The sequence below is a fragment of the Littorina saxatilis genome, linkage group LG4 (assembly GCF_037325665.1).
Source record: "Littorina saxatilis isolate snail1 linkage group LG4, US_GU_Lsax_2.0, whole genome shotgun sequence".
Lineage (NCBI taxonomy): Eukaryota > Metazoa > Mollusca > Gastropoda > Littorinimorpha > Littorinidae > Littorina > Littorina saxatilis.
The window spans coordinates 18,325,185-18,346,236 of NC_090248.1; the positions used below are offsets into that span (position 1 = coordinate 18,325,185).

The window sequence follows — 21,052 nt, forward strand, 5'->3', positions numbered from 1 at the left end:
TTATGGCTTCTCAAAGGAAGGCCAGTACATACAAATACACAAAAGCCGCCAGACCACATCACAAACAGAACTGAACAATCCACAGGTGAGGGCCCCAAAGGGTTTAAAATCGTGATCGTGATTGGCGTTTTTTGACCTTTCTGTGACCGTGATTGCCGAAATTTCAATTTCTGTGATCGTGATGGGACTTTGCCCGTGATCCGTGATGACAAAAAAATCAAGTCTCGTGATCGTGATCGTCATTTGTTTTCGTGATCGTGATGGGCATTATTGCAAAGCATTTTATTTTCAACGTACATTTTTCACAGCTGTATCACTCTATGATCCTCTATTCGTCAAGCAAGGAGCCAATCCTGATTGAAGGGAAGCAACAACACAAAAGAGAACCAATCACACAAAAAAAGAGATCCAATCAGAAGGCGAATTGCAAAAGTCTGCCAAACTTCATCCAATGGAAGGGCTTCGTGCTAAAGCCTTTTGAGTGCATTCAGTCAAATTCGAATTCGAAGATAAAAAATGGCGTGCAGCGGTACTGTCATCGAACTTCTGTTATATTTTGTGGATTCAAACCAGACAAAAGCAGGCGGCGAGAATGCCTTCCTTGATGGAAAGGTCAGGCTACGGGTCCGTCTTTCCGAAGACAAAATGTCAAGGTATGTTGATCTATTCAGGGCCGGACTAGGTAAGTATAGGGGTGGGGGGGGGTTACAGATGGGGGTCCAGGGGGCAAAGCCCCTTGGTGGGGGTCCAGGTGGCTTCCTTGGTGGGGGTTGCAAGGGGGTGAAGCCCCCTTGAAGCTGAACGTTTTTTGATGTTTCTGGAGGGAAAGGAAGCCTCTCCTTGAACGAAAAAGGTAAATTCGACAGCAAGCTGTATAGGCAATGAAGAAGAATTGAGATTGTAAGGACTCATACTTTTCATCACAAAAATCGTTGAAGATAAATGTCTTTCGAAAGGGGGTGAGAGGTGCGATTTCTCCTCGGATTTCATGATGTTCCAGATGCAAAAAAAAAGCGTTTGGGAGGTACATGCTTAAGCCAGGGGGGGGGGAGCATTTCATCCCAGCAACGTGGACACGCTTGGCATAGATTCTAATTGTCGCTTCTTTGCATTAAGCTTGGATTTATTTTAGCGCCTGTAAACTTATCAACAATGGGTTAAATTCAGGAACTATGGCGGGGAGACGTGCCAGTTTGGGTCACTTGATCCTCATGTCAAAGTCGATCAAAGTCATGTTCGTTGGGGATTTTGTTATTATAGACTCTACCATCACACATACATGTACTTTAATTTCAATCCACCCAATAGTTTTTGAGAAAATGGGTTTAAAAGATTTAGCTCTGGAAATGTGAAATTGTGCAAGTATATATTCATGTGTGTGAGTGAGGGTGTGGGAGTTGAATGTGTATGAGTGTATATTCCTTCACCCACCTTCATGATTCCTAGACTGACCTTTAGTCAGGATTATAGACTCTACCATCACACATACATGTACTTTAATTTCAATCCACCCAATAGTTTTTGAGAAAAAGGGTTTAAAAGATTTAGCTCTGGAAAGGTGAAATTGTGCAAGTAGCCTATATATATTCATGTGTGTGAGTGAGGGTGTGGGAGTTGAATGTGTATGAGTGCAGGGGCGGATTAGGAGGGGGGGTTACAGGGGTTCCAGAACCCCCCCCCCCCCCGGCTGTAAAATTTTTTTTTTTATACTAACTAGAAATAATGAGTGGCTGCTGACACCAGTTGATCATGTTTAAAATCAAGGATAAGCCATAAATTGTTCATAAAATAGCTAAAACTCTTCAGCTTATGGGGGGCTAAGCCCCCCAGACCCCCCAACGGGGCCTTGCCCATGTACCCCACAAGGTCTACCCCTGGACCCCAGGTTGTAACCCCCCAACCTCCCCTCTGGCTTAACTACTCCGCCCCTGGAGTGTATATTCCTGTGTGTCTGAATGACTATGAGAGAGAGAGAGAGAGAGAGAGAGAGAGAGAGAGAGAGAGAGAGAGAGAGAGAGAGAGAGAGAGAGAGAGAGAGAGAGAGAGAGAGAGAGAGAGCGAGAGAAAAAACAATGAAAACAACATTCTTGTTACTGATTACAAATCATGATATGTATTTCTATGTGTGAATGAAAGAGAATTAAAAAAAAAATAATACAAAAGTGCAACAGTTGTCACTTTGTGTTGAATAAACAATAGATCCAGAGGAGCGAATAACTGTGTGGTTGTGTTTACTTTGACACGTGCTTTCTGTACCTGCAACTTTTACCGTGACCGTGATTTGCCACTGGTGTTCGTGATCGTGAAAACTAAAATCAAGGTAACTGTGATCGTGAAAGCTAAAATTTCCCTTCCCGTGATCGTGATGATACCCCCCCTTTGGGGCCCTCACTGGTGTTGCCCACATAGAGAGAGAGACACACACACACACACACACACACACACACACACACACACACACAAACACAGAGAAGCCGTATATATAGAGAGATAGATGACAGTGTATTTTTCGCGTGGCTATAAATTGATTCGACCTTTGCACTTTTACAGTGAGGATAATTTACGGGTCCAATTTACGTTCTGGACACTGCGGTGACCTTCTAAAAATAGTAACAGAACGCCGGGAATATCCGAAGATGCCCCCTCATACTATAGTGCACCATACGAAGGAAGGGAGGTAAACGCTGAAAACATGGAGAAGATAAGGAAGAGTTACTGGGAATGGTGAAATGAACAGAAAAACCAAAATCGGTTCAGCGCTGCGCGCTGACAGCACGCGTTGAAATATCTCATCGATGATATTGTGTCCGGGGTGTAGCTGAATACGGTGTCCAAATTTGAAAAAGATCCACCGAGAACTTTGGCTTTGGTGTGTCGGTATGGGGGCCCGGGTAGCTGAGGTAGAACCAAAATCGGTTCAGCGCTGCGCGCTGAGAGCACGTGATAAAATATCGACCAGGTTGTGTCCTGTCCCGGGTGTACCTGAATATGCCCACCAAATTTGAAGCAGATCCATCGAGAACTTTGGCCGTGCATCGCGAACACTCACACACACACACACACACACACACACACACACACAGACAGACAGACACAAGTCGTATATATATATAGAAACTACACGAAAATATCGGCAAGGAATACCCACCACTGACAATACACTTTGAGGTCTGACATTCTGAACGTGCTTCACTGCCGTGTACACGTCCACCTGACCGTCTGACGTCATGCGGTTAATGACGTCAGCAAGGGCACGGACAATCCCACACCTCGAAGCTCCATCCCTGATGAACAACAACAACACATTATTCTGTTATAAACATCTGTAAACTACGTAAATAAATAATAATTTCAGCAGAAGTAAAACATAAAAGAATTAAAGTGACGCTACTTTTAAACAACTTTGTGTTTGAAAGTTATTTTTAACGATGTGGTTCCTCATCCCTTCTTCTTCCTAAATGTTTGCTTTATGCAGGCTGGATGTTGTGTTGTGTTGTGTTGTGTTGTGGTGTGGCAGTGTGGTGTGGTGTGGTGTGGTGTGGTGTGGTGTGGTGTGGTGTGGTGTGGTGTGGTCTTGTCTTGTCTTGCCTTGCCTTGCCTTGCCTTGCCTTGCCTTGCCTTGCCTTGCCTTGCCTTGTGTCGTGTTGCGTTGCGTTACATATGTTTCTTATTGTTTATTAATTCTACTCTAACTCTGTCGGTATTTTCTTTTTCAGCGCGGTCTCCTTGTATGTTACATAACAATCTGTTTCTCTATCTTGTACTATTATCTAGCTTAAAAGTTACCTGCACTGCAACACCACAGGGGCTGAGCTCGCGTCATTTGAGTCACTTTGCGTCAGCAGACACAGCAGCTGCGTAAAATCAGTGACGTCAGCCGGCAACTCTTTGGCCCAGCCGCTGTAGCGATGGAGATACAACTCTGACGCTTTGCTGGCACCCTGTGTAAGACATGTGAAAGCAGTGATATGATATTGAAGTGTCTGTAGACGGCGCAAGTAGCATTTCTAGAAGAGTACAGACTAATCCTTGCACATTTGCGTCATTATAAAATGTAAGGCTTTAAATTAGTAAGTATAGAAACACAAAAGGAAAATATCGTTAACAATTCATCGTCTCCGTGTGAGAGAATGAAGGTCACAATAAACCCCGTATCTGATGTTTTTTTCCCCGTCTCTGTTCAAAATCGAATCCATAATATGGATAGCATATTTATGACAGCGCCTTTAGGGACTAGAATAGGGGTTAAATGGTAGAAGAACAGCACAAACCGTCTCCTGACACAAAAGACCGATCGTGAACCGCCATTTGCAAACATTTTCTTCCCTCACCTCGGCGACTACGGAAAGTTTATACGAGGTGAGATGCGGACCAAGACAGTTGTGTGCGTGGAGTGTGACGTTGAAGGGACCATACGTCATCGCTTGACCTTTGTGGCGTGGCCAGTATACTTCGTCCGTCTGCACACAGTCACGTAGACAGATAGACAAACATGCAAAGCAAACACATAGTCAAGAATGCACGCGCGCGCACACACACACACACACACACATATACTCACGCACACACTCTAACACACACACCGGCTGCTGTGCCAACACTGGAATAACTGTTTTCGTATGACTTTTAGTCTCGATCAGTTACAATCGTCCATGTTTAACTTGAAATCAATAACTCTCTTCACCTCAGTGATACGCAGAGTCGTTTCCGAGAAGGTTCTAATGTATATTGTTTTTGTTTGAAATAGTTGCGTAAATACCCAAAGTAATCAAACTTCCATTATTAATACAACTTATAGAACTCTACACTCCGCACATTACTCACGTCTGATTGGCTGATTTCGGAGCCAAGAGAGAAAACCGTGGTGACGTCATTTCCGACGATCAGTCTCCAAAAGTCGACGAATGTGTCACGAAGAGGAAGTTGCGTGAGAATACAGCCCTTCCGTCTGAAAAAGGTCTGAACACAGAACAAAAGAGTTAATCTTGAATCATTTCTCCTGAACAAAAATAATGTCTGCTATTCTTAAGCTAGTTAGAAACTAATCACACGTGAGCGCATGTTTCTGTTGTACATCGCTCTCTCTCGTTGACTGCAAAAGGCTATATGCTTTGCAAAATCGCACTCTGTGAATTTCTTTGCAGACACAATGAGCAAAATCTAAAAATAAGTTATGTAAGGTACATATACATTTTAACCACTCTTTTATTGAGTTCATAGCTCTTACGTCCCTTTAGATATCATATCAGTTTCTCCCCAAAATCCGACTGCTCTGCTTCGTTTACATCCATGATAGATTACATTAGAGATATGGTAAATAAGAACTGATGATTGTGTTTGCGAACATAAATTAACTTCACTGTAACGTTTTGTTGGTATTCGTATACATACCGGTGCGTAGACGGCGTTGATATATTGGTTACGTCCTCTCACGTGATACGTGAGATACACCAAGTGTGTGTCGTCTGCAACAAAAAAAGACAAATATATCAAAGCAACTTGGTACGCGTCGAAATTGTTTTCTAAATTTGTAATATTTATTAGACAATCTGTCCAACCTTTTGTAACACCATTTTGACGACACGCCAGCAAGGCCAAGCCAAATAATATGCGCGCTTAAAGGCATAGTACGCCTCCCGTAAACCATCACAGAGCTCCCCGAGCGTCTACATACAGTACAAGCATACTTCCATTTGAACGCTCACCGAACGGGAACATCCTGGCTGCTTTCTGTCGAGCGTGAGAAATTTTCAAAGAATTTATTTTCGTGGACTTGCTCCTCTACAACAATGGCGCCTCGTTTTGGTGCTGGACGGCTGTTATGAATATTCAATACCGGAAATCACGCCCGGACAGTAAGCCTCCCGTAAACCATCACAGATACTGTCAGGCTTTTACACACAGTACAAACACCCTTCCATTTGAACGCTCACCAAACGGGAACATCCTAGGTGCCCTACGTAAAGAGCGAGCAATTTTTAAAGAATTAATTTTGCAGATTGTCTCGAACACTTTTTGGACCCATCCTGAACTCAGGTCAAAAATGAGTTACTTCCCTTCGGGTCTCATTCTATCGATGTAAACTGGCCATAGCCGTGGATCGATGATTATCAGAATGTTTTTGGACCGTGGTGCGTTTTTGCGCTAGACCTAACTTTTAAAATCTAAATAATAAATTGACAGCTTGTTACACAAACATTCTTTAATCATAAAAGAATTCTTTTTTCATCAAGACAAGATCAGTACAATTCGAAGTTGTGAAAGTTTGAAAAAAGAAAAGCCCGGAAGCAGGGTCACGCAAGGGACGGTTTATGCATATCGCCGTTCCTCTCAACAGTCAAAAGCCATCGCTAGAGTTCTTGTGAACCACAGCCGTTTGTTTCGTGCATAAAAACGTGCTATTGTAGATAAGCTCACATCGAGTCGCATTCAAATGACTAACTGACGACTACATTGTGAAAAAGGGAAACTGGATCACACGAGTTCACGATGGCTCAGGGGTAAGATAAACCACGCAAAAATAAATTCTTTGATAATTGTTCGCTCTTTACGGAAGGCACCTAGGATGTTCTCAATCGGTGAGTGTTTAAATGAAAGGGTGTTTGTACTGTGTGTAAAAGCCTGACCGTATCTGTGATGGTTTACGGGAGGCTTACTGTGCCTCTAAGATGTGAGAAACAAAGCAAAGGAAGCGCCTCTAAATGCATACGACATGTGTAAGTGGGAGTTATGCGGAACCACTCGCCTGGCACCTGAGAGAATAACAAGCATTGGGAATAATGAACAAGCGACTTCCATCCTCTTAACATTAAGATGCTGATGTGTGCTTACAGTAACATATCTCAGGGAGACAGAAGGTGCAGTTGGAAAAAGGTTTCATTTGTTTATTACTGTTATTTTCGCTTAGGTCCCTTGGTGTTGTGCCTCTTTCAATTTGGATTTAACTTTCCCTTAATGAGATACGACACTGATTGAACAAACCAAGAATCTCTTGTTGACCCTCCCATGTAAAGAGAGACCTCTGGCGCCAAAAGAAGGGGAAAATGACAGAAGACGTCTCGATGGTTTAGACATACCAGTAGAGGAAAAATACTCATAAGGTCACCGTCAGATTATGCATGTATCGGTATAGCGTATCTCATTAAAGTCTAATTTCACAGACAACTCATTTCGAGTTTTCCTTACCAGGGAGGACGGTGACGTCTGTGTTCTTGTTGATGTTCTCTTCTTTCTCTGCCTCTGTGTGGTTTGGCTTGGACAGCAAGACCTTCATCTGCTGCAGTTTCTGTTTCAAATATCACATTTGTGAGAACATATGGAAGATTGTCACTTAGAACTTTATCAAAAGATTAATCATACGTATGACTCAATGGAAATACGACTTCGTCAGTGATGGATAGTTACTTACACTGTTCGGGAAGATCCATTATTTCAATGAAAGTACTCTAAAATGCACATTGGCACGGGCCAAGGGTACCGTTTTCTGCCACTAAAGGTCAAAATTGTTTTAACAATATGCAGAAAAAGGTTCCTTGTTTATCAATTTTATACAAATGAAAACTAGTTCTTCCGGAAAGCATAGGCGAAAAATTGAGACCAAGTTTCCATTTTGTGAACATAAAATATATACGCAGTAAATTATTTCTTTGTTAAATGAAAGTGGTTTCAATGATTATAATAATACGACCAAATCAATTGCATATGTACCTTGAACTCTGTGTCGATGTAATCATTGTCCTTGTTTGGGTCGACATGTGACGTCAGCACCGCGTCGAGTGATGCCATCGGTACTCTGCAGTGACGACATGTGTAGGCCTCCAGGACAGCTTCATAGACAAGGCGATACTGACCCTGCGCAGAACATAACATGACAAAAGTCAATACAAAAACCAACAACAACGGTTTACTTATAATGGTAAGTCTAAAATAGAAAACAACTGTATGTGATTATCAGTGTTTCCCAATATTGTGAAGTAGAGGTTGGAAGCCCTGTTCCAGTTCTTTCCTACGGAATGACAGATGCAACGACAACACACACACACACACACACACACACACACACACACACACACACACACACACACACACACACACACACACACACACACATACCAATAGAAGTTAACCAACACGTACATAGGCAGACAGCTAGACATTCGTAGGCAGATAACCAAAACAGAACAAAACATGTACAGAAGGAAAACAAATCAGAAAACGCAACACGCAAACATTGAGAAAAAACAGGCGGTGTTGGATACCTTGGTCTGTATCATGTTGCAGCGGTCGTGCCGCAGACGTGTTGCGGCGTGCAGCACATTGACCTGCTTGCTGTACTGCGCCTGCTGGATCAGACTATCCAGAGCGACGAACGCCCCTGTGCGTCCCACACCAGCGCTGCACGTGTTACAAAAAAGCCAGTGTATGTAGGACTGATCGATACAATGTGTAAAAGATATCCAGAATTTTGTTCAGATAAATAAACACATTTTAAAAACATTTGTTAAAAAGGAACACGTGCAAACGTTTTATTCACGTTTTACATCATAGTTATACTGCCCTGCACAAATAAGAACACGTTAAGAAGGTTAGTTCAAAGGTTGACACCAAACTGCCAAGAACTGTCACAAAAAGAATAATGTTGAACAAGACTGTTTCAAAAGATGGCTTTATTCTTTTAACTACTAGTTAGCAGATAATGACATTTGGATAGTAAAGAAATGATGTTATGTGGACAGGTGTAGGGAAGGAGGTAAGGAAAAGGCCTCGGTCATTCTGACATGAGTGCATGTACGTGGTTGATAACATCTAAACACGCACACACCTTGGTATCGCGACTCGTGTTGCTGCTAGCTTTCCACTAGGAGGAATAGACCCAAATTTCTCAGCAATTGGACAATCAAGTAAATGGAAATGAAAATGAAAGGAGGCAGGAAAGAATCTTTGCGAAAATTGCTTCTGCATCTATCGAACAATGAGACGTAACCGTGGCATGTTAGACCTTTCACATGCAATCTTTTCAGACATACCTGCAGTGCACGAGTAGAGGAGCGGAGGGCTGCTCAGCGCGATACGCGCTACTGACGCTACACCAAAAGTCCACCAGTGGCGTCACTAGGGGCACGTCATGATCCGGCCACGTCACGTAGTGATATTGCGTCACTTGGCGAGTGTCACCACTCTGAAACCGAGGTTGAAACCGTGAAGGAAACAGTTTTCCTCTTCTTCAACCCTACCGAAAACAAGTATGGGCGACACGCTGGGACGTAAAACTCTTTTCTTCGACATAATACAGCTGATAACTGCTTGTTCTACCACTCAAATAATGTGCAGTTGAGCTGCAACGAGGCATATCTGTTTCCAACAAGCTTCTGTTCATCGAAACACTCACGTTCTTATCTTGAATCTGGAAGGTTCTGATGACGTAGTCAGCTCTCTCTTGTACGTCAAGACTCGTGACGTCAATAAAGCCGTATTGTTTGTGTTCTCCTAGACTTGGCCAGTACTCCTCGCATTTTTTCTGTGACACACACACACACAAAATAAACGAAAACTATTTGAATGCAAGATATGGTATAATTATATACTCCAAGAAATTAACTTACATCTCGTTATTACAAGGAAGGCCACGCCTGGAGACTCTAAAGATGGTACAGTAGAAAACGTTGTGAAGTTGCGGTGTCTGCCTGTGCCTGTGCCTGCGTGTGCGTGTGTGTGTGTGTGTGTGTGTGTGTGTGTGTGTGTGTGTGTGTGTGTGTGTGTGTGTGTGTGTGTGTGTGTGTCTGTTTGCACATATTTCGTCCTTGTATTCTTTTGTTTCTGTAGTTGTGCATTTGTGTATGCATATATGCGTACATGTGCGTGTTTGATTTCCTTTCCCTTACTCTGTCTGCCTCCATGGTGTTGGTGAGCATGACGACGTGAGAGACCTGCTCTTGCCAGATCATCCACCACATGTCCGCCATTGTGTTGTGGCGAGGACCTGTTTACATCACAATAACCACCAATTCATTAGAGATAGTCATACCGGTCAAAGAATACTGTGGTCAGGTGTGTCTACTTAAAACACTCGAGCCAGTGCACAGTTGTGTTTCAGTCGAGAGTACAACGTACTGACCTGATCACGGGTCGGTGCAGTCATATCATTTGCAACAGGAATCTTGGGAAAGACACGGCTTAACAACTCATCTTCTTTTATATCATCTTGACTTTCATGTGCAATAACAGGTTGATAAAAATGAAACACAAAATCTCTCTCTCTCTCTCTCTCTCTCTCTCTCTCTCTGGACTGAATGCTGCGTGCCGGGACCGAGCAGTCGCACAAAATTTGCTCCGCAAAACTTGCTAATTTTTAGCGGAAGAAAGTTCCTAAGTGGATACTTTTTTATACTGACTTGCGTGGGAGCACTAAAGGAACATGAAGGTGCCAGATCTGAGTGCCAGAATGGCTTGTGGCGGATTTTATTGGACTTTTCTTTCCTACATGAGTCAAAGAAGCAAAAAGAGTAAAGAAAAGGCAGCCCAAAAACACTCGCTGCTCGTGCACTGGCCAGTGAGTAGCGTTCGGACCACGATGCTGACGACATTGTTTATTGTTGTGGCAGTGTGTGACAGTACAGACTACAACTCACTCACTGTTTCCCCGTGCGTTGACAGTTTGCGGCGGTCGTGGCTCGAACTTGCAGTTATACTGAGCATGAAAAGAAACGCAACACAGTCGAGCAAAGAACATGAGAGATATAAGCTTTGCATCAGCCCACAACAAGCAAGCATGCTTACACTTCCGCTGCTCACAATGAGTGCGTTTGTGTTCATTGCTGGATACTTGCTCTCCTGCGGCGATGTGGAGGCCAACCCTGGGCCAGCGAGGTCAGGGGAAGAGAGAAATACTTACCTCAGATACCTGGCCAACCACAACAACTACCCAGCTGTATCGGGAGGGGCGGACCCATACCCGTGGGTGGTGCCAGCATCAGTACCAGCATCTACGCCCTCATACTATGGTGGTGTACAGCAACATAATCTCCACCAGCACAGTGCAGTGGAAGGGGGTCCGCTGGACCTAGCAACAATGCAGAGACTCTTTGACACACAGGAGAGAAAGTTTCAATCTCTGAACAGTGAACTGATGACCAAAATGGACAGCTCGTTCAGTGATGTCAGAAAGCAGATTCAGTCCATACAGTCAAAAGCAGACGACTTAGAACAAAACTACTTTTCTATGCTGCAGGAAACACGGGATACGCACGCTGCAGTTACAACCCTTGAAGAGAGACTTAATCAAACCGCTGCAGAACTAGACGACAAGATAGACAAGCTAGAAGCCTTTTCTAGACGTGACAATCTGAAGTTTTTCAACATAGCTCAGTCCGCAGACGAAGACTACTATACGTGCGTCACCAAGGTGCTGGACGTTTTAAGAGATACTGTTCCAGAAAAACATTGGGACAGGACAGACATCGTGCGTGCCCATCGCCTTGGAAACAAAAAGCACGACAGCAACCCAGCAAGGCCACAACCAATGATTGCAAGATTTGCAAGATGGTCCGACAAATTAGAAGTGCTCACAACAGGCAGAGAAGCGCTTAGAAGGAAGAACATCACTGTAGCAGCTGACCTCACTACCAGACAACAGAACATCATCCAGGAGCATCGTGACAGAGGGCTGAAAGCTTACTACAGGGGCAACAAACTCGTTGTAGATGGCCCACTACAACAGCGGCATTACAACCGGAGTTCATCCTTTGGGAGAGGGAGACGAACTCTACACGAGCAGCAGCACAGCTCACGAAACGACTACAACAGAGACAGCGAGGGCGATCAGCAGTGGAGACAAACTACAGGTCGGCGCTCACATAGCAGATCCCGCAGGGACTCTTACAACCGCCACAACACAGCTGAGGACTACAATCACAAGAACACTAACCAAGCATGGTATGACAGGAGATCCTACCAAGAGTCGGATGAACACACGAATCGCTATGATACAGATGCAGTGCCGACACAGTACTCAACACAGCAGCGCTATCAAAGCGGAATGTTTGGGAACTCCCACAGCCACCAGTACAATGCAGACCCTTACAACACCAACGACTGGAACCATGATTGGTATGACAGGAGCTCTTACCAAGATTGGGACGCCTACTTGCATCGCCAAGAGCCCGAGGCATGGAGGATCCCACAAAGCGCCCCCAACTCAAAGACTTACTCCGCAGCATCACGCGAGAATACACGGTACCCAGAGACAGGAAAGGCCGACCTACGAACTACAGCACCTCGAGACTACCAGATGGAAGACGAGACCACAGCTAGAAAGACATACAGCAGCCCAGACGAAGACAGTCAGACAGGGAACGCGCCAGCTACCAGTAAAGGTACCGACAACACACACCAGGCAGCGGCCCAACAGCAGGAGACCAAGGTCAACCCAGACGACGCTTCAACGCACAGCCTAGAGATGCCGGCTGGTGTGGGGCCAACTGAGGAGGTCAACGGGGATACAGTGGAAGCAGGAGATCCGTCCAGATCAGCAGCCCTGGTGGAGACTAGTGGAGACGAGTCTGACGACGTACAGGAGGGAAACCTGCGAGCTTTAGAGCTCTCCATACAAGGCGCCACGGACACCACTGCACAAGCAACAGAGGTGTCACCCGCGACACAACACAATGCAGAGGAGAACGACGTCATCGCCGAAGTGCCTGACAAGCGCCCCCTCACTCGAGCACGAGCTCAGACTGTGAGGGAGGGAATGGACAAGCGCCAGATGACTCTTGCTGACTGTGGGGTCCACAGCACAACGCCAGTACCCGCGGTTACCAATAGGGTCACAGACGAAGGCGAAGGCGCTAGATAGGATGTCGGCCGGGCCCCTGTTAATCAACTCCATTCGACTAAAACCGTAAGTTTCTTGACGTATAATCTTGAAGGTCTAAAACGTCTCTATGATCCAGATATAGGTTCATATCTATCAACATTTGATTTTGTGCTACTCGTGGAAACTTTTTCAATAACTTTTCCGACTTTGATATTCCCGACTCATGAAGTATTTGTATCCCCAGGCATAAAACTGTCAGATAGTGTAACTGCACGCCTTTCCGGAGGAACTGCTCTGCTTGTCAGAAAAGAACTGTCCCGCTTTGTGACTAGAATAGAAACAGAATACGACAACATGATAATTCTAAAGTTGTCGAAGAGTCTCTTGGCCACAGACCAGGACGTGATCTTATTGGGTGTGTACGTGCCCCCAATCAATTCTGTGTATTACAGAGAAACGGACATTTCGAATGGCATAGCTGTCATTGAACATTGCATGATGGATATTATACAAGACTGTGGTGACCTCCCTTTTATATTAATTGGTGATTTAAATGCCAGAACAAGTTCGAGAAATGCGGTGCACAAAACACTTCTCGATGAGAATCTCGACATTTTTTCGATACACGAGGATTACGTAGAAAAAGACTGTGTGAAACGGAACTCAAAAGACAAAGAACTGAACGAATATGGTAAATGTTTACTCAGTGTCTGCGAACAGTTCGATCTGAAAATTTTGAACGGTGGCCAGGGTGACGAGCGTGGGAATTTCACATATATATCCACCTCGGGTTGTAGTGTGATTGACTATATTATTGTCTCCAGACTCCTCCTTGATTTGCACATCAGAGTGCACATAGCGGAAAAAATTGAGTCAAAACATATGCCTGTCGAGTGCTACATTCAAATACAAAGTGAAATACATGAGTTGGATAGAAAACAACCAGGGACGTATAGAATTGACAAACTCGTTTGGTGCCCAGATAAAAGGGAAGAATTTATGGCATGTGTAATTTCTGAAGAGGTAAAACACTGTTTTATTGAAGCAGAAAGCAAAGTAGACATGGATGTAAATGCCTCGATTAGAAAGTTTACAGAAGGACTGCTTATAGCTGGCGAATGCATGAAAAAAAGTATAACAATAGGAAAAGAACGTAAACAGGCATGGTTTGATTTTGAATGCAAAGAGAAGAGGCAAGCTGTAAGACATGACTTACGAAATGTCCACAACGGTAATTTAGACAAACTTGTGTACACACAAAACAGAAATGAGTACAACGAACTTAACAGATGCAAAAAAGTTGCCCACAGACAAGCAACAATTGAACTGTTGCAAAAAAGTGGCAAAGATCCTAAAACATTCTGGAGAACCATAAGGTCTTTATCAAGGAAAACAACTAATGCTAACACAATAGAAACTGAACAATGGTATGAACACTTTTACAATGTATTCAACACATTCACAGAAACGGACGCAAACAATACTACTGTTGAGGAAGCACAAGAGGTAGTAGATGAAAATGAACTAGAGACTACCCAGATGCTGGAATATGACATAACAGAAACAGAGGTTTACGAAGCCATACGAGCATTAAAAAATGGTAAAGCTGCAGGACCAGATGGTGTTATTAGTGAGCTTTTCAAAAATTCAGCTTTTCATGTTGTACCATTCCTAGCCCGGTTCTTCAACAAACTGTTTACATCAGGTTCATATCCTGAAGACTGGTCTGAATCCATCATTCACCCTCTTCATAAAAAAGGGGATATTAACAATCCAGACAATTATAGAGGCATATCATTACTTAATATTTGCAGCAAACTATACAGCTTTATCATAAACAAAAGACTAACAAGTTGGGTAGAATCCAACAACCTATTAAATGAAAGTCAAGCTGGCTTTCGTAAAAAGTACAGTACGACCGATCATATTTTTACTCTATTTGCTATGGTACAAAGACAGTTACTGTCACACAAAAAACTATACGTTGCTTTTATTGACTTCAAGAAGGCCTTCGACTCAGTAGACCGTACAAAGCTGTGGAAGGTGTTGCAAAGCAAAGGAATAAAAGGTAAAATGTACCAAGCCATACTTAGTATGTACAACGTTGTTAGAGCAAAAGTTAGGGCAGGAGCAGAGGTCACTGACCTTTTCATGTGTCCGAGAGGCCTGAAGCAGGGAGAAATAAATAGTCCAATTTTGTTCTCACTTTTCATTAACGAATTGGCGGACGAAATCAAGCGAAAAGGACGACACGGTATACAACTTATCCCAGATTTTATTGAGATATTGATTCTCATGTTCGCAGATGACGTTATTTTGATTTCCGACACTGTGTGTGGGTTACAGAACCAGATAAACGTGCTATACCAAACTGCTTGTAATCTTGGCTTGACTGTTAATTTAGAAAAATCTAACATAGTTATCTTCAGAAATGGTGGTCACATTGCAGCGATTGAAAAATGGATGTATGGCAATATCGAAATGGAAACTGTGAACATGTATAAATACTTAGGAATTTACTTTTCTACAAGGTTGACATTTTCTCACACGCTGAACGATTTAGCGCTGCGTGCAAGAAAGGGTGTGATTGGTATTTTTAAGGTACTGTGGACTCTAGGAGAAAGATCACCAAACATATTCTATAAACTATTCGACTCCCAGATCCAGCCCATGCTCAATTATGCGGCAGAAGTCTGGGGCCTTGATGCAGACCATTCACCTATCGAAAAGGTGCATCTGTTTGCCCTTAAGAGGTTTCTGAACACAAGCATGAAAACACCAAACACACTTGTGTATGGAGAAACTGGCAGACACCCGTTATTTGTCAACACGTTTGTTAAGTCCATACGATTTTGGTTGCGCATCCTGAAAATGCCTAGTCATCGATTGCCACAAAAAGCTTATAAAATGCTGCTTTATTTACACGAACAAAATAAAAGAACATGGGCGTCATCAGTTTGCTATGTGCTGTACAAATACGGCTTTGACCAAGTTTGGATTCAACAAGGCGTTGGAAATGAAAATGCGTTCATAACGGAATTCAAGAACAGACTAGTCACATTATACAAGCAAGAGTGGATAGAAACAGTACAAAGTAAAGAACGATTCCTTTTCTATAGCACTTTCAAGTCAGCCTTATCTATGTCTTCATACTTAAATGACCTGAAGCACGTCAAAGCAAGAAACTGCCTGATTAGGTTAAGACTTGGTGTCTCGCCACTCAAAGTGCATCGATTACGACACACTCGGTCGTCAACTGCTGAAGATTACTTGTGTCCATTCTGCGCAAACGAGACCGAAGATGAAATTCACTTTGTTTTGAAATGTCCAAAATATGCTGGTATTCGCGAGTACTACATACCTGCAAAATATTACAACCGCCCATCAAGCTTTAAACTGGCGCTACTTCTAGCGACACCAAACAGATCAATATTACTTAGACTTGCAACCTTCATCATGAACGCGTTTAAAATACGCAGTGAGTGGGGACAGTGAATATGAGATATTGCACGATCTTGTTTTATGTGTATGCTATGTTTGCTGCTTTCTGTCGATTGCTTAAAAAACAGTAATAAAGTTTTGTCTTTTTTGAAAACGTTAATGCGGCTATGTATCAGAGATGCAACGATTATGCATATAACTGCTTGCAGATTTGCGTGTGAAAGGGCATGTGAAGGGATAGATGGAGTGATGAATAGATGGATGACGGATGAATGGTTGGACAGTCAGACGGTTGATTAGATGGATGGAGGTCAGAGGGACACGAGATGGATAGAAGGATGGATGGATGGCTGGCTGGCTGGATGGATGGATGGATGGATGGATGGATGGACGGAAAGAGGACAGAGAGACATGAGTGAAGTGCGACAGAGACTGGATTTTGTGCTGATGCTTACTGTCCTTTTCCAAACGTTTTGCTGTTGTAAATGCCTGTTTCCACAGTCGTCATGTCGACTGTCATTACGATGATGATGATTTATTTTATTATGATTAATATTACAATGATTATTTTTCATGATGCATGAATGATGAAAATGTGTACACCCCGAATTGAAATGGGCCCAAGGCCCAATCAATAAACCATCCAGACTCCAGACTCCAGACTCTCTCTCTCTCTCTCTCTCTCTCTCTCTCTCTCTCTCTCTCTCTCTCTCTCTCTCTCTCTCTCTCTCTCTCTCTCTCTCTCTCTCTCTCTCTCACCTTGCGATGCAATGTAGGTCTTCTCTGACTTCCAACCCTGCAAGCAGAAAGAAACAATACGGGTTTAACCGCTATGTCTGGTTCCCACTTTAAAAGCTGTGTGTACTCAACATGAAAGAGAGTTCATTGCATGTAAGGTGTTCTTGATAATGAAAAAAAACCACGCATATAATTAACCCAGAATGAAACTCATGTTTATCTATAAATCAATCAAAATATAAGGAACTCTTGCATTAGTCTCATAGCTTAAGAATCGTCAATGTCAATAATGTTGTTTGGGGGTCACCACTAACCGTTTGTTGCTATACTATACTTGTCGGTTGTCGTATTGTTCTCAATGTTGATTAAAACAAAGAATGATTGGGCTGATTAAAACATGCTTACCCTGATGTAACTCGCATTGATGTAATCATTGGCGCCTTCATGTGGAGCATTGTGGAGCACTACCCTGTTGTCGTCATCTGTGCAACAACATTTCAATGACTTCAGTTCGAACGGAACACTCGTGTATTCACTATGTAAGCGCCGTATAACAAGTGGAAAACAGTTTCCTTCATGAACACACACATACCTTCACACATGTGCGCGTGCACACACACACTCACACACACACACACACACACACACACACACACACACACACACACACACACGGAAAGAGAGAGAGAGAGAGAGAGAGAGAGAGAGAGAGAGAGAGAGAGAGAGAGAGAGAGAGAGAGAGAGAGAGAGAGTGAGAGAGAGAGGGGGGGGGGGAGGACGTTTGAGCTGTCAAGTTGACTCACAGGGGAGAATAGAGCTGAAGCGGTTCTTGTAGTGGTTGACTTGCGCCATGCCAGCCTCTGTGTCACGTGTCAACCCTTTCTCCAGTATCTACACAAAGCAAAGTCAAATTAAATCATGTCTACTCTCTTGAATGTGATAAGAAAAAATTAATATGGAAGTTAGTAGAGTCTCTCATCTTCGAAATGTTTACCTTCAACATTGATGCAAACAAAACTTCAACAACTCCAGAACACTTAGGAAATATAAGTATAAGACCGAGATGTGCTATTTATCAGCCACAACATCTTAACTCGCTCATTTTCTTTATACTATCTACGTCTTACAAACGGATAACGAGTTTTAGTTTTGAGAACAAACAAACATACCATAGTAGCTTTTTTTTTATATCATCATTTACTCACTGCAAACTCTGCATCCAAGTCGTCAGAGCGCAGTCTATCCAGCAAGGGTTGCTGCACAGAGTCAAGCCGGAGACACGCCGCTTCTGATGTCATATAGATGACGTCATTGTAGTAGACGTCATTGCGGGAAGCGTCCAGATCGGCACCCTCGCTGTCATGGTGAGTGGGAGGAGATAAGGAGGCAGTAGAACCAAACGATTGGTTGATTTTTTTGGAAAGGGGCGTGGCCAAAGAAGAGTTAGATTGATGGAGAGCAGGCTTCACGTTGGCATACAGAGCGGCGTTCCCGTTGGCTTGTGCTTCAAGACTGGCTGCTTTCTTTGCTTTGGGTTTGGGTGGGGCTGTCGGTTTGCTGTTGGCTTTACCCTTCTCGCTTCCTGTCGGGGTCAGAGAAAGAATGTGGGATTATGTTGCTTCTGCTGCAATATACACATCCTTGCATTTCACCAGTGATAGCCCTTTGTGATGAACCTTTGTCAGGTTTTATCCCTTTGGTTTTTGTTGTCAGTCAGCGGGTTAAGCACTGGTTTTGACGATTGATTTGCTTCAGGGAATCAAGTTTGTGTTTCCGAATACTCACTTTGTGCCAACATGCGCACGTTGAAGGTAACTTCACAGCAAAGTGCCATGCTTTATAAACAACGAACTCATGCAGGATTTATCACGTATACACATGCATACGTCCCTTGACATTAAAGTTTATTCTTATTCTTATTCTTATTCTCAAAACACATACATCCTTACAATCCCCAACATAAATTAAAACTTGAAACAAATATGTTTCAATGTACATTTGTAAGTCTCTGCTCTGCTTTTTTTTCAGCATTTCCTTTTTATTTTTATTTTTTATTTTAAGATTTCTGTGTATGTGTAAAAAGCAACACTGGGTGAAGCTAGATTAGGGTTTTACCATTGGCTTTGCTGACATTGTTGATGGCGTTGTCCTGAATCTGAAGCCCCGGTGTGACGTTCTGGTAGACCGCGTCCATGGTGAGGGTGTTGTTGTTGTTGGCTGACCTCGACACGCCGTTGCTCTCTGTCTTTGACCCTCTACCTGTCTGTCGCCGTCTTCTGTAACAAGGTAGGGTTAACTAACAAGGTGTATACATAGGCTGGGCACAACTCATTGTTTCACACACAAACAATTCTTACATGTGTTATTCGATTCCAACTTGTCCACGCTGCTACTTGTGTTTAGAAACGAACATTCACCACAAACTTGCAACAGCGGATAAACTTCAAGGTCGGAAGACCAATCTGAATTCAGACACTTAGACACAGTCTTCCATGCTTCGTTGATGAAAACAAGTTGTGATATTAGTGATATTATACGTTATTTGCGTGTTTGACCAAAATATGACATTTTACACAGATCGAGACAGTCATTGTTCTCCGAGACCGCGCTAGCGGTCGAGGTGAACAAAGACTGTCGAGATCCGTGTAAAATGTCATATTTTGGTCAAACACGCAAATAACATTTATGTATCGATCGATCGATCAGGTACTATGAATTTGTTGTTGTTTTGACGATTGAACGAGCACACACACACTGACATGCAATCAAACACATTTGCTTCATATTTGGGTGTTTCAGGTTGACCGAAACTTCCAAGGAACTACAAAACACACGTCATGTACTGACTTTGTCGTTGTTTTGACATTGAACAGCACACACACATGCAATCAAACACATGACGTACGTGTGTTTTGTAGTTCCTTTAAAGTTTCGGTCAACCTGAAACGCCAAATTATAAAGTTTTGTCGGCCTCTGACGTCACATGACTCAAAGAAGAGAAATCCAATCTCCAATCGATACATAGACATATTTTGTTCTGTTGTAAATTGGTATATTCAAAAATGGAAACAAAGGATGTTTTCTAACCAAATAAAATGTCCATGCTGAAAATGTCTCACTACTAAGCGTAGTGTTGGGATTGAAAATGTATGTCTCAAAGGTCATGTACTAGTCTCTCAAATGAGGGTACCCCAAATCGATGTGACAAAAACCTAGCAGATGACTCTAATGACTTCTTCCCCTTCTTCTCGTTCTTCTTCTTTTTATATTTAGTCAAGTTTTGACTAAATATTTTAACATCGAGGGGGAATCGAAACGAGGGTCGTGGTGTATGTGCGTGTGTGTGTGTGTCTGTGTGTCTGTGTGTGTGTGTGTGTGTGTGTGTGTAGAGCGATTCAGACTAAACTACTGGACCGATCTTTATGAAATTTGACATAAGAGTTCCTGGGTATGAAATCCCCGAACGTTTTTTTCATTTTTTTGATAAATGTCTTTGATGACGTCATATCCGGTTTTTCGTGAAAGTTGAGGCGGCACTGTCACGCCCTCATTTTTCAACCAAATTGGTTGAAATTTTGGTCAAGTAATCTTCGACGAAGCCCGAACTTCGGTATTGCATTTCAGCTTGGTGGCTTAAAAATTAATTAATGACTTTGGTCATTAAAAATCTGAAAATTGTAAAAAAAAATAAAAATTTATAAAACGATCCAAATTTACGTTTATCTTATTCTCCATCATTTGCTGATTCCAAAAACATATAAATATGTTATATTCGGATTAAAAACAAGCTCTGAAAATTAAATATATAAAAATTATTATCAAAATTAAATTGTCGAAATCAATTTAAAAACACTTTCATCTTATTTCTTGTCGGTTCCTGATTCCAAAAACATATAGATATGATATGTTTGGATTAAAAACACGCTCAGAAAGTTAAAACGAAGAGAGGTACAGAAAAGCGTGCTATGCAGCATAGCGTAACCACTACCGCGCTAAATGGCATTGCGTTCAGTTTCATTCTGTGAGTTCGACAGCTACTTGACTAAATATTGTATTTTCGCC

General features: G+C 42.8%; 1 protein-coding gene across 1 annotated transcript in view; it reads right to left on the reverse strand.

Moving 5' to 3' along the window:
* LOC138964145 (receptor-type tyrosine-protein phosphatase mu-like) overlaps positions 1-21,052 on the reverse strand; it is a 38,131-nt gene that overhangs the window by 2,038 nt on the left and 15,041 nt on the right. The window contains exons 13-28 of the mRNA XM_070336036.1: positions 19,106-19,266; positions 18,196-18,572; positions 17,794-17,881; positions 17,396-17,472; positions 17,012-17,048; positions 9,882-9,979; positions 9,389-9,517; positions 9,027-9,178; positions 8,259-8,394; positions 7,708-7,851; positions 7,186-7,285; positions 5,392-5,465; positions 4,825-4,959; positions 4,332-4,460; positions 3,787-3,941; positions 3,149-3,284 (exon numbers count right to left, since the gene is read on the reverse strand). Of these exons, the coding sequence (XP_070192137.1) occupies positions 3,149-3,284; positions 3,787-3,941; positions 4,332-4,460; positions 4,825-4,959; positions 5,392-5,465; positions 7,186-7,285; positions 7,708-7,851; positions 8,259-8,394; positions 9,027-9,178; positions 9,389-9,517; positions 9,882-9,979; positions 17,012-17,048; positions 17,396-17,472; positions 17,794-17,881; positions 18,196-18,572; positions 19,106-19,266 (2,128 nt within the window). The remainder of the gene's footprint in view (positions 1-3,148; positions 3,285-3,786; positions 3,942-4,331; positions 4,461-4,824; positions 4,960-5,391; positions 5,466-7,185; positions 7,286-7,707; positions 7,852-8,258; positions 8,395-9,026; positions 9,179-9,388; positions 9,518-9,881; positions 9,980-17,011; positions 17,049-17,395; positions 17,473-17,793; positions 17,882-18,195; positions 18,573-19,105; positions 19,267-21,052) is intronic.